This window comes from Taudactylus pleione, unplaced genomic scaffold (genome assembly GCF_031769625.1).
Source record: "Taudactylus pleione unplaced genomic scaffold, aTauple2 ptg000374l, whole genome shotgun sequence".
Classification (NCBI taxonomy): Eukaryota; Metazoa; Chordata; class Amphibia; order Anura; family Myobatrachidae; genus Taudactylus; species Taudactylus pleione.
This window is the reverse complement of record NW_028284775.1, coordinates 1,410,287-1,424,281: the sequence shown is the minus strand read 5'-3', so window position 1 is coordinate 1,424,281 and position 13,995 is coordinate 1,410,287. Positions and strand designations below refer to the sequence as shown.

The 13,995-nt window shown below is 43.5% G+C and overlaps 1 protein-coding gene across 8 annotated transcripts in view; it reads right to left on the bottom strand.

Moving 5' to 3' along the window:
- The window catches only part of KDM6A (lysine demethylase 6A), a 179,300-nt gene that overhangs the window by 99,711 nt on the left and 65,594 nt on the right, over positions 1-13,995 (bottom strand). For all 8 annotated transcript variants that reach the window (XM_088444933.1, XM_088444935.1, XM_088444937.1 and 5 more), the window contains 2 exons: positions 9,505-9,563; positions 7,835-7,955 (listed from right to left, as the gene is read on the bottom strand). In XM_088444933.1, coding sequence (XP_088301059.1) covers positions 7,835-7,955; positions 9,505-9,563 — 180 coding nt within the window. The remainder of the gene's footprint in view (positions 1-7,834; positions 7,956-9,504; positions 9,564-13,995) is intronic.

Genomic DNA, 13,995 nt, shown 5'->3' with positions numbered 1-13,995 from the left:
CACTGTGAGGGGGCGTGCATTGAGCCCTGATGGACACCTCTGACGATCAGGTGACCAGTCCAGGAAGTACTCAGGCATCGGAGCTCAGCAGCAGCACTGAGGAGGGAAGGAAATTCGCATATGGACAGAGGAAACACACAAAAGAGAAAAAGGTGAGGAGGGTCCACTGCTAGGGGGAGATCTGTGTGTGTGCTGGAGGGGAATCTTCAGTGCTAGTGGGAAATGTGTGGGGGGTCTGTGCTACTGAGATTCTGTGTGTGGGGGAGATCTGTGCAAGTGGGACAGGTGTGTGTGTGTGTGTGTGTGTGTGTGTGTGTGTGTGTGTGTGTGTGTGTGTGTGTGTGTGTGTGTGTGTGTGTCTGGCTCCGATACTAGCCAGTGCCTCCCCATCCATTGGCCTCACCACACGGCCCAGCTACACACATAACTATATACCATAGTACTGAATAGTGTTTCAGCAGGGCGCCGCACGCTGCCCTATTTCCGCGCCCCGCTGAAACAGCCTGCGGGTTCTGTCCTCCACCCGCAGGCCGCAGTGCCCCGCGGGTGGGGAAAACGTCAGAGCAGCAGTCACCGCCGGTGAATAGATGCCGGGTGCATGCGCCTGGCATCCATTCACAGTGACCACGACGCTTGGGGGCTGCCCGGCATGTTGGTAAGTGCCGGGCACGCCCCCAAGTGGGACGAAAAGGAGACGCGTCAGAGACACGCCCTCTTTTCATTGGATACACCTCGCAAAAGTGCCCTTGCTCTAAGTCCGGCGCCCTGTCTGCCAGCGGACCTAGAGTGAACACTACTGAAAATATCTATCCACCATACTACAGAAAAATAGATTAGGATTCGAAAAAAACCAGCATATATTCAGATTGCATTTCACAATGCACCTTCAAGCTTATAATTATTCTGCTTATAATACGTTAGTTCTGATGAAATTGCTTATAATCAGCATCACCTCAGTGTTCATTAGAAAAACTGGCATATTATAATAATCCATGCCCTATAGTAAATTAGATACAAGAAAGCATATTTCATAAGTAATTCATAATAGGGGGTACATTATATCATCTCTACCAATCTATAGGTGTATCCTACAAAAAATTCAGGATTGAGCAAAAAAGAATCCTGTCATAAGAATTTGTGTTAAGGCCCCCATACACCTGCACGATTTCGGGCCGATTGCCCGATTTTCGACGAGTCATAAGATGGATCTTGTGAAAATCATGTCTCTTTTTTAGTAAGATAAGATCCGATGCGCGCTCCCGCAGCTCCTATAATCGGATCTTATGATCAGATGTGCAGCACATATGATCCATCTTATAGTGTGCAGATCGTGCCGTTTATTTTGTTCATCATGTGCCATTTCAATGACCTAATGAGCGCGTGAGGCACAGGATCGATCATACGACAGATCCTGTGCTAAAAAAAATATGCTGCCGTGACTGCCAGGGAATCGCAGGGAAATCATATGATGAATTGGATCTTATGCTGGTCATGTAGGTATATGCAGAGCTAGATTTAGATCTCATGGGGCCCTAGGCAAGATACCAGTTTTGGGGCCCCCTCCCTCAAACATTCCATAGCACTATAATTTTAATTTCTGATTCAGTCCCCTGTACAACACCCTTAAGAAAAGGTCCGCTGCGGCCTTGAAACATTGGCTATGTATGTATGTATGTATGTATGTATGTATGGGATGGGTACGGGAAGCCGGTGCTCAGGATGCAGATGCCAGCATCTTGACAAGGTTAGGATACCAATACCTGCCGGTAAGTATCCTAACCCTACCCCCTAAACCTCCCCGCAGCCTAAACCTAACCCTCCCCCCCACATCACAGCCTCTTTCCTTACATCACTGACCTCTCTCAGCACAGAATCCCCCTCCTCCCCTCACAGCATAGACCCGGTCTTTCACTGACCCCTCTCCCGTCTCAGCATAGACCCCCCTCCCCTCATGCAATGCCCCTGTACTAGTGCCCCTTATGTAATGCCCTCTGTAGCAATGCCCTTTGTGCAATGCCCCCTGTAGCACTGCCCATTATGCAATGCCCCCTGTAGTACTGCTCATTATGCAATGCTCCCTTTCGCAGTGCCCATTAAGCAGGGCCCCTTATGCAATGCCCCCTGTAGTTGTGCCCATATGCAGTGCCCCCTGTAGTTGTGCCCATATGCAGTGTCCCTTAAAGTTGTGCCCTTTAAAGTAGTGCCCCTGTAGTTGTGCCCTTTAAAGTAGTGCCCCTGTAGTAGTAGTTCCCCTGTAGTAGTAGTTTCCATGTAGTAGTAGTTTCCATGTAGTAGTAGTTTCCATGTAGTAGTAGTGCCACTGTGTAGTTCCCCTGTAGTAGTAGTGCCAATGTAGTAGTATCCTACCCCTCGCCCCCTACTTACCTGACTCCACGCTGCAGTTGTCCGGGCTGACGCTCCCGCTGCCTTACTGACTGGATCTGACTTGATCCAGCAGTCACGGCCACGCAGGCTCCACACGTCCTGAAACTCCACCTCCTCCTCACTCCACCTGGTAGGAGCAGGGCTCTGGACATGGTGCTGCTGCTGGCACCGGCTGGCGAGAGGAGACACAGCAGCAGCACGTCCAGAGCTCTGCTCATACCAGTACAGGGAAGGAGGAGGTGGAGTTAAACTGCATGCTCTCTCCAGGGCCGGATTCCCTCCGGCCCTAGGCGTCCGCCTAGGATGCATAGCAGTAAATCCGGCCCTGGGTGCATGGGCCCTATTTGTGGAACTGGAACTTGTCTAATCGCAATAGCACAAGCCTAAGCAGATACAAATTTCCCCCAACACATGATTTAAGAAGTTGGCATGTACTAAAATACATAGGGCCGTATTCAATTTGAGGCGTTAAGTCCGGATTTGCGTTAATTTACTGCCGATGACGTCATTATCGCCTGTTTTAGTTTTGCTCCGTATTCAATTTGAAAGACTTTGTGCCTAGGCGGAAAGTTAACGCAATGTAGTAGGCGGAAAAGTTTTGCCTATGAATAGCAGGCGTTAAAAAGTGCAGAAGTGGGGTTTTGGGGTGCAACATTGCGGGACCCCGCGTGCAGCCTTCAGACAGTCCCCCAAAGGTAAACTATCAAAAAATAAAAAAAAAACACTTTTGGACACCCCCAAAAAAAATCACTTTCATTTTGGGGGTGAAAAAAATAATTGGGTGACAGTTAAAAACTAGCGAACTTTACTCTGGGGGGGTCCCCAAATATGCCAAGTGTTTTTTTCATTGCAGCTGCTTGCGGCAGGTGGGTTTTTCACGTTTTTTTTCAACTCACTTTAGCAACTTTAAAATACCCTGACCCCCATTTTCAAGCACCCCAAACCTGATGGGCATAGTTATTTTCCCCCCCCCAAAAAAAATCTTCTAAATGCTCTTCTGCAGCACTTTCTTCCAAGCCGCATTTATGCACCTGCCGCGGCTATTACAAATCCCGACTTCCTTCAAGAGATAATAATGGGGGTACCCATAGTGATCCCCTATGTCTAAACATCTTTAGGGTGTCCCCTGGAATATTTTCCGAAAACTCCCGTTATGTTTCTACCTGTAAAAAAACGGGATAAAAGTAAAAAAAAAAAAAAAAAAAAAAAAATTAAAAAAAGACATAGGGCCCCCCTCCAAAAGCCAACCCAGCCCCAGGCTTGGCAGCCAGTGGTGGTTTCTAAAAATACGGGGACCAAAATGTGTAGGGTTCACCGTATTTTGGAAACTAACACCAGGCTGCAGGGGCTAGTGCTGGTTTTAAATATAGGGGGCAAAAAAGATGTGGGGTACCCCCCTATATTTAAGACCAGCACCAGACTCAACCGACCGGGGTGTAATGCCACAGCCTGGAGACCCAATTACCGGGGCTGCAGGTCCAAAGCATTAGCACCCCAAGTCGGTCAGCGCAAGCCGGTGATCTTGGGGGAGTCAGGGACCCCCCAAAGAAGGGTTCACCCCCCTCCCGAGCACCACAGGCTTACGCTGAAGCCCGGGCTCTTCCCGATACCCCCGGAGCGGTGGGTATGGAGGTAATGGGGGTGCCAAATAATGTAAGACAATTGTATTTTACAGTGGAACTACAAGTGCCAGCATGCCTGCCATTTTGCACTTGTGGAACTACAAGTGCCAGCAGACATGCGGCACTTGTAACTTCACTGTAAAATAGTTAAAAAAAACAACACAGACACTGTGTCCAGTATAACTTTATTACACACACCTACCCATTCTCACATACTTACCTATACCAGATGGAATATCCATAATGAATGGCCCTGCAAAAAAGAATTCATACTCACCTATATCCTTGCGCTGGTCTCTGTAGCATCCCCGGGACTAGGAAAAACAAAAAATGTACTCTATTGACCACACGGACACAGGATACACATCCCTTCCAAATGCGAGTCAGCCCACGTGGGAACTGTCAGTTGCCGAAGCCAATCAGCAGCCGCTCTACAGTCAGCGCAGCCGCTGATTGGCTGACGGGACTGCAATGCCCCGGTCAGTCCAGTGAGCTGGCATTCGGGAGGGATGTGCATGTGTGGCAACACACATACACATCCTGTGTCCGTGTGGTCAATAGAGTAGGTTTTTAGTTTTGCCAAGCCCCGGGGATGCTACGGTGACCAGCGCAAGGATACAGGTGAGTATAAATTATTCTTTGCAGAGCCATGTATTAAGGATATCCTACTGGAGAAGGGGACAGATACATCTGGTATAGGTAAGTATGTGTGAATGGGTAGGTGTGTGTAATAAAGTTATACTAATGACGGTGTGTGTGTTTTTTTTTTTTTAACTATTTATTTTACAGTAAAGTTACAAGTGCCACATGTCTGTTGGCACTTGTAGTTCCACAAGTGCAAAATGGCAGGCATGCTGGCACGTGTAGTTCCACTGTAAAGTACAATAGTCTTACATTATTTGGCCACCCCATTACCCCCATACCCACCGCTCCAGGGGTATGGGGAAGAGCCCCGGGGTTCAGCGTGAGCCTGAGGTGCTCGGGAGGGGGGGACCCTTCTTTGGGGGGTCCCCGACTCCCCCGAGATCACCGGCTTGCGCTGACTGACTTGGGGTGCTAATGCTTTGGACCTGGAGCCCTGGTGATTGGGTCTGCGGGCTGTGGCATTACACCCTGGTCGGTTGGGTCTGCTGCTGGTCTTAAATATAGGGTGTACACCACGTCTTTTTTGCCCCCTATATTTAAAACCAGCACCAGTCCCTGCAGCCTGATGTTGGTTTCTAAAATACGGTGGAACCCTACACATTTTGTTCCCCGTATTTTTAGAAACAACCACTGGCTGCCAAGCCTGGGGCTGGTTTGGCTATTGGAGGGGGGCCCTATGTCATTTTTTTTTTTTAAACTTTAACATGGTTTTTTACAGGTATAAACAGAACAGGAATTTTAGGGCAAAAATCCAGGAAACAACCTAAAGATGTTTAGACACAGGTTATCACTATGGGTACCCCCATTTCTTATCTCCTAAGGAAAGTCGGGATTTGTAATAGCCACCGACAGGTGCATTTTTGCTGAATTTTTAAAAAATGACTTTAGGGACTTAAAAATATGCTAGTACCCATTTTCATGTACCCCAAATTTGATGAGACCACTTAAAAAACTGAAAAAAACAAAAAAAAACACAAACTTAACTGCTCTTCTGCATCACTTCTTCAAAGACGGGAAAAAAATACATGCCGCGGCTATTTAAAAACCCCGACTTTCTTCTGCAGGCAAAAACAGGGGTACCCATAGTGATCCCCGAAGACTGGACATCTTTAGGGGGATCCTACAATTTTTTTCCTGAAAATTCCTGTTTTTTTTTCGCTGATCCAAGTATCGCCGGGTTCCATTTTCGCCTACTTTGAAATTGAATACGGGGATACGCGGGCGCGCGTGTGATACTTTAACGCCGACAAAACAAGCGAACTCGGCGTTAAGTCCGGGCCACGTTAAATTATTGCGGCTCGGCTCTAATTGAATACGGGCCATAGTCACTTAAAATATCAATACACAAAAAACATGGACATTTACCTCAAAGGTAAATGGATGAATGATACTTAAAAGTGATAACAGCCTCAGCCTGTATATTGCAGAAAATATACATTTGCAGAAAAGAGAAGGTGCTCTCATTGGGTTGTGAGACCATTTCATTCAATTTTGACGTGCAGGTTGATGGCCAAATCAGGAAATCTAGCTTCCAAATCGACTGCTGTCTGTTATTTACGTCACACAAGCCAGACTACTATTTATGGCAATAATAAATTAAATACCACCGGTATAGATCATTGGTCACATGTGTAAAAGTAAAGAAATAGCATTATTGATCACTTTACTTTAATATGCCTGGGGCTGCTGCGCTACTTACACAAGTGCGATCGGCTGACCTCACATGCATGAATGCCGAGGGTTTTTGCTGACTGTAGCCTATAGGCTACAATGGCGAATGCCATCTTCAGATAGCGTTATAGCTACTGGGTTAAGAATTGCATTCCGGAGCTTAGAATATTTGGCAAGAAAGCAGCTCCCCTACATTTCTATGGGGGCTGCTTTTGTGGTCAAAAACAGGGGAGCGCAGCAGATATCTTCTGAGGTTCCCTGTAGATACATTTGGGGGTTATTTAATAATTGCAGTTACACCCAAAAAAGGGAGTTTGAGGGATTTCCCACAAATATTAATTGATAAATAGGCCCCAAAGAAAAATAATCTGCTTAGTACCGGCAAAGCCATAGGGCAAAATTTTACACAATCGAATGTAAATCAATAGGGCATAATGTAGACAATCAGTTGTACAATCATATTAATGCTGCACTACCATATAGGATAAGTTCTACATGAAGTGTCTCTTACAGCTAGTCACTGCCCCGGAAGTGGGTTCATGCAGAGTTATTCATAGATGGACATAAAGAGGAGCATAATCAAACAGCAAAGTCTTTTCTTTTGTCCAAGGCAGTAAGAGGCCCTAGAAAAATTGCTGTATGGACACTTTAGGGTAATATTTTTCTAGGTGGCTGCGGGTCTTTAAAATCATAGGAATTATGTCACAGAATGTACTCAAACCACTTCAGTCAATTGACACTTTCCACCACTGTAAAGCGAACTGGAATTGAATGACGTGATCTACAGTGTTTTATTTATGCTATCATTTTTCTTAACAGTAACAGACTTATCTGTTCTACAGACAGAACAAATAAGGGGGAGATTGAAAATTGGTACAGGTTGAGTCTCCGATATCTAAAATGCTTGGGACCAGGGGTATTTTGGATAACAGAATATTAAGTATTTTTTGCATATCATAATGAGATATCTTGGGAATGGGACCCCAACATACACACAGAATGCATTTATGTGTTATATACACCTTATACACACAGCCTGCAGGTCATTTTATACAATATTTTCAATAATTTTGTGGCTCAAGCAAAGTTTGTGTACAGAAATGAAATTCATTTATGTTTCATATACACACAGCCTGGAGGTAATTTTATGCAATATTTTTAATAATTTGTACCTTAGACAAAGTTTGTGTATATTGAACCATCAAAAATCAAAGGTTTCACTATCTCAGTCATGCCAAAATTATTCCGTATTTCGGAATATTCCGTATTTCGGAATATTTGGATATGGGAGACTCAACCTGTAACAGCAATTGCATAATTATATCTGCCTATGTGTACATACAGCAGAAGCTCTAGGTGAATCATGGCTAGACTAAATAAAATGCAGTATGTTGAATAGTCACTGTTATGCTGAGTGATGTAATAAAAAAAGTAAATAAATGCCCAGAAACACCCATTTACTACTATTCTTCTGATTTACTGGACAATATCTATTAAGAACACGTTATTACCTTTAGACTTAACTCATAGTCAGTGTTTACTTTAAACATAAGTCCAAGTCGTAAATGGATTTCCTTGGCGCGACAAAAGCCGGGATCGACATAAAGCACTTCCTGAAATGCTCTAATTGCCCTAGAAGGGGGGAAAAAAAAAATCACTAAGCATGACGACACCAACCTATATTATAACAACACTCAGAGGATATCAAAACGTAACAAGCAAGGAAATGTCTGGATATAGGCCTCACTCAAAGCCACTGACCATTACTTAATTTAGGGACATTAGTACTAAGGGGATCTTCTAAACATTCCTATCAGACAACAGTGAACAATATCAGTGTTTCCAGATCCTGTACACCATTTTTTGCAGCAAGGGGGCTCATCAGTTGTGCCAACTTGAGGACAATATACTAGGGCACAGGTAATGTACTGAAATGTTGCCTATGAAATTATAATTACTGCAGGGCTTGACAAATCCCGGGGGCCAGGTCGCCATGGCTACCAGATTTTGCTGCCTGGCTACTAGATTTTGCAGGGAGGGAGGAAGCAGATCCGGCGGAGATTCGTGCCTATAGTATTGCGGTGTTCATATCATGCACAGGAGTGCATGTGCTGAGTGTCGCCTGCGTTGACTGCTGTGTCTGTCCCGGACCTGCACTGATGACTTCTCTCCATCCTAGCCTGGTCTGATCCCTGCTGTCTGTCCCAGTCTACGCCGATCCTCCTGTACGTCCCCGGTTGTCTACTGTCTCCTATCTCCGGCTGCATAGAGCTCTCCGGTAGTAGGGTCTAAGCGTGGGCAGGGATTGCGGAGTGGCTTCAGAGGGATAGTGGTGTGACCACGAGAGGAGGGGGGTTTTGTTGTACTTTCTGGCACAATTATTTTATGTGAAATGTGGTCCGTTATTACTAGAGGGTGGGGGGTGGAGCAGGGGAGCTGTGCAGAGCAGTGAGGGGGCCTCCATTTTACTGTATCCATTCAACTGTGACCATTTTGTGAACTAGTAAAGTGTGTGTGTGGGAGGGGGACAGACGACGGTGGTCTGGCTCCTACACTTTCATCCTGGCTCCTAGATTTTAGAAAAATTTGTCAAGCCCTGAATTACTGTATATAAAGAGTACCTTCCACACATATTATTAGACTTATTGTCTGCTACAGAACATATAAAATAATGTCATCCAACCCAGGAATGGGATGCAGTTAGCATCCCAGTGCATACAATGCAGACGGACAGTATCCCAGCACTGGAATCCAGACAGCAGTCAGAATGCTGAATATTCGGGTTAGGCACTAGAGCAGGGGTGGACAATAAGCGGGCCTCCAGCTGTTGTTGTACTACATAACCCATCATGCCTTACACTACAGTATTAGCATGGCCAAATAGCAAAACTGTCAGGGCATTCTGGGATGTGCAGTTCTACAACAGCTGGGGGCCGCTTATTGCCCACCCCTAGAGGGAGGGTTAGGCTGCAGGAGGAGGCTGTTGGGGTTAGGCTGCCGAAGGTGTAGTTTAGTGTTAGGCTGTGGGAGGGTTGGGTTAGGGGGGAGGGTTGGAATACTTACAAGCATGCATCGGTTTTTACACAGTCAAGATTCTGCAGCAGAGATTCTGACCGCCAGGATTATGGGATCACATACCCAACCCCCCAAGAACAAGTGTCAGAGAATGAACAATACCTACCAGTGAAATGCATTGTAATAAAAGTAGACCAGTCCAAGGCCATAAAGGAAGGCAGCATTCTGCAAATAAGAACAAATACATAATTAGGTATTTATAGCATATTAAGACTTCACTGGTGCAACTGAGGAATACAAACCAGACTCCGAAAACAAGATTGAAAAAGGGCGCCTCATAAAAGCTTCCCCTGCCAGTTTTCACTGAATGAGTGCTTCCCTTAACACAGTCCAAGAACTGCATGATGAAACATTTTTCCCTTAGACACCTCTATTACAGTGAGTATATTCACGGTAGGGTGTCTGAACAAGATGACCAATAGATGAAGCACATTGGTTTATCCAAACAAGACTCAAAAAGGTAAAAGCACTCATGACAAAAGAGGCATCCCACAATGCACCCTCAATTACAGTGCATGCTCTTTATCCCGTTGAATTAATGCAGGTCAGAATATACAGCAAGTGTTATTCAAAGGAGGGTGACAAATGGCAATAACCTATTTCCATGCACTTTTGTATAGAGTATACCTGTATGTTTAAGAACAGTAATAAAAATCCTTTGTGCTGTCCTACGATTAGAACAGACATCTCAATTCAATTTTCACCATGTGCTAATACTTTAGTAATACTGTAAGTAGCTTTTATTTAACAGGAAAATTAAAACACATGACCATTTATAATTAGCTGTGGAAATCTGAGCACAAATTTAAAGGTTTACACTTTGTTTTTTCAAAGCATAGCAAGTACTTATTATTTAATAAAGTGTGCATATTTCTTACAAAAAAACTTGCAAGAATGAATTTCAAAAACAGATTGATTTTATATGTTTCATACAAATAAAAATAGTTCATTCCATCAAACAAATTCGATTCTATTTAGCACACACAAAGCACAAGAGTCAGATCATGTGCAGGCCAATGGGTGATAGACCCACAAAACCCACCCTGAAAGTGATTCAATCATTTAGGGCTAATAATGTACCAATGAACTGATTTATACTTTAAACATTAAAAGAGACAAACCATTCTATTTATTTTTAATTAACAAAAATACACAGCAATTGCAATTTGAAAAACAATATCCAACTTAAGTTGACCTTCTAGTTAATCAATTGTGACAATTGTCACTGTGGTAGAGAAGAGGACAGACTTGAAATGTTCTTCATCCTGTAAATCAACAGTGCTAATCAAGATGCATGATTCCTTTTCAGCAGAAGAGCTCATGTGTTATTCTATGTTATGCTGTTTTACACACATTTCTAATCATTATACTGAAATTCAGAATTTGAAGTGTTCACTCTCCAGCTAACAATAAAAAAATCAAGAATATCAAATGGAATTCAACTCTAAATCAGTAAATTCCTGGGGTATTAGGTACATTTACAAACACTGCACTGTTCAACTGATTAGAGCATATAATTAAAATTATTGCTTTAACCCATTTCCCGCTGAATGGACCATTAACACAGACCAATGTATTTACTCCCTAAGTGGCAGCAGTTAATGACTGAAAAAGATATGAAAGGACTAAAAACAAACATTTAGAGAAAGTGTTTGCAATTTTGAAGACATGCCAAAATATTATATATAATAAAATAATGTATATAAGAAAAAAAAAATACCAAAATAAATTGAGAAGTTACAACCATGATTTAAATTTTATAGGTCACATCTAGAACTTTTCACAATCCTATAATATAATTTCAATAACAAACATAAATCATGTGGCATATTCTATATAAACTGTCATCATGACAGTACTTTGGCATAACAGATACATATACAATCTCTTCCACAATGTAAACATGTAAGTAACAATGATCCCTTTAAGAAAATTTAGTGCCATTTCTTTCCTGAACACTTGGCGACTGATGTTTACTAAAAATTAACCCAATATACTGTATACTGATCATTTCTGTTATACAGAATAAGCATTGGAAGAAATCTGCGTGTATATCCGAGGGCATCACAGTGCCTGACATAAAAAGCTGGATCATCATAATACAGTACTATGAACTAATCACTTCAGACTTGTGGAAAGTACCAGTATTAAAATATAGTATTTACTAAATAACAATAAACACCGCATCACTTAAAGAGTAAAATGCATATAGCTGCTCGTTATAAATGTAAACTAAAAAAATGTTATGTCAAATGTCTACTGGATCTAATGAACACATCCATACCATCTGCTCCCCTACAATGATAGATATAGAGAAAAAATACATACACATATTTTGCAGCAATTAGGGCGGCACTCCTCGGATTCACGACAGACCAATATTTATGAGATCAACATTTCAGATGTTTAACAATACATCTTCTGTCAAGAAAAGATGACGAAAGATGTATTATTAAACATCTGAAACGCTGATCTTATAAATATTGGTCTGTCGTGAAACAGAGGAGTGCCGCCCTAATTGCCACAATACATTCTGAGTGAACATTCCAGGGAGGGCACCCATTGACTTTCTATTTGCATAAGTGGAGTGCCGGTCACAAAGGAGGAGATATAGAGTGTGTATTTTTATAGAGATATATATATATATATATATATATATATATATATATATACATACATACACACACACACAGTATAGGCCAAAATTGTGGAAACCTCTGCATTTTTGAAGTTTAACAGCTTATAGCACTAATATATTTTAGTATTATACCAAAAAGAATACATCATTACAATGGCAATTTCATTTAGAACATAATACAATGAACTATATTACAAAATGTAACATTTTGAAAACAGTTATATGTACTGAACAGTGGGAAAGTACATTTCTTAGTTTTGCACAATATCCATTGGTACTTGGTTTGGAAGCCTTTCGCTGCAATTACATACCTCCCAACATTGGTGGCCAGTGGGTCGGTAACCCTTTGCGTGCCTAAGGCGCCCATATGTTAGGAAAGGGGTGGAGCCTAGGGGAAAGGGGGCGGAGCCTCAACAGCCGCCGTTTCCGTCACTGTGGGGGTGTTCCCAGCACTCTCCGAGATGCTGGGTTGTCCCTAGGCTCTCTATGCACTGTGAATAGATGCTGTGCACAGATCATCCATCAGATGCGGTCAAGGCCTGGGCCTTTCGGGAAGCCATTCACTCCCTGCTACAGGCGGGGGTAATGGTCCCGATTCCTGTGTCGCAACAGGGACTGGGTTATTATTCCAATCTATTTCTGGTTCAGAAACCGAATGGGGTGCCCTATACTAAATCTAAAAACCCTCAACGAGTTTATCCATGTACCAAAGTTTCAAATGGAAACTCTCCGGTCAATTATTTTGTCAATGGAGCCAGGAGATTATATGGTTTCCCTGGACATTCAGGATGCATATCTGCATGTTCTTATTATACCATCCCACCAACAATTTTTACGGTTTGCTGTCCTTCAGCAGCATTACCAATTTTAGGCTCTACCCTTGGGCCTATCTACGGCTCCTTGGGTATTTACCAAAATAATGGCAGTCATGACGGCCTCTCCCAGGGATCAGGGAGTCAGAATTTTGCTATATCTGGACAACCTTCTGATATTGGCACATCTCCAGTTGTTTTAGAAATCCATCTTCAATTGACCATAGCCTGCTTACGAAAGCACGGCTGGATAATCAATTTGAAGAAATCATCACTTTCTCCAACACAGCAGATGGTACATCTGGGAGCGTTGCTGGATTATCGGGGCACAAACTGCGTTTCTGCCAGAGGACAAGATTGTGGCGTTGTCATTAATATGCAAGCTGCTACGCAAGCGAAGGGTATCCATTCTGTTAGTAATGCAGGTCCAGGTATCGACCTTCGACATGGTGGGGTATGCTCAGTTCCATTCCAGGCCTCTCCAATTGGAATGGACAGTATCATCTAATAAGGTCTCAGAGGATCATTCTCACTCTAGAGGTTCGTCATTCTCTCCTGTGGTGGCTGAGAAAGGATCATCTGAACAAAGAGCATCCATTCTGGATTCCAAATTGGGTGTTTCTCACCACAGACGCCAGTCTTCGCGGATGGGGGAGCAGTGACAGGTCATCACACCTTTCAGGAAAGATGGACAAATCAGGAAAGTCATCTGCCAATAAACATTCTGGAATTGCGAGCAGTGTACAAGGCACTTATCATGGCACAGGACCTGCTCCAGGGCAGGCCAGTCCAGATTCAGTCCGACAATGCGACTACAGTAGCCTACCTCAATCATCAGGGAGGCACAAGACGTTACGCAGCCATGAAAGAAGTGACAAAGGTTCTGATTTGGGCAGAAAGTCATCTTCCGGCCATCTCGGCAACATTCATACCGTGAGTACTCAATTGGTAAGCGGACTTCCTAAGTCGCCAGGACATACACACCGGAGTGGTCTCTCCATCCAGGAGTGTTTCAGCTCCTGGTAAACAAATGGGGTCTACCAGAGTTAGATCTCATGGCGTCACGTGACAACCACAAGGTCCCCAGGTATGGGTCCAGGTCCAGAGACCCATCAGCAGCCTTTGTGGATGCGCTGCAGTAAGATGG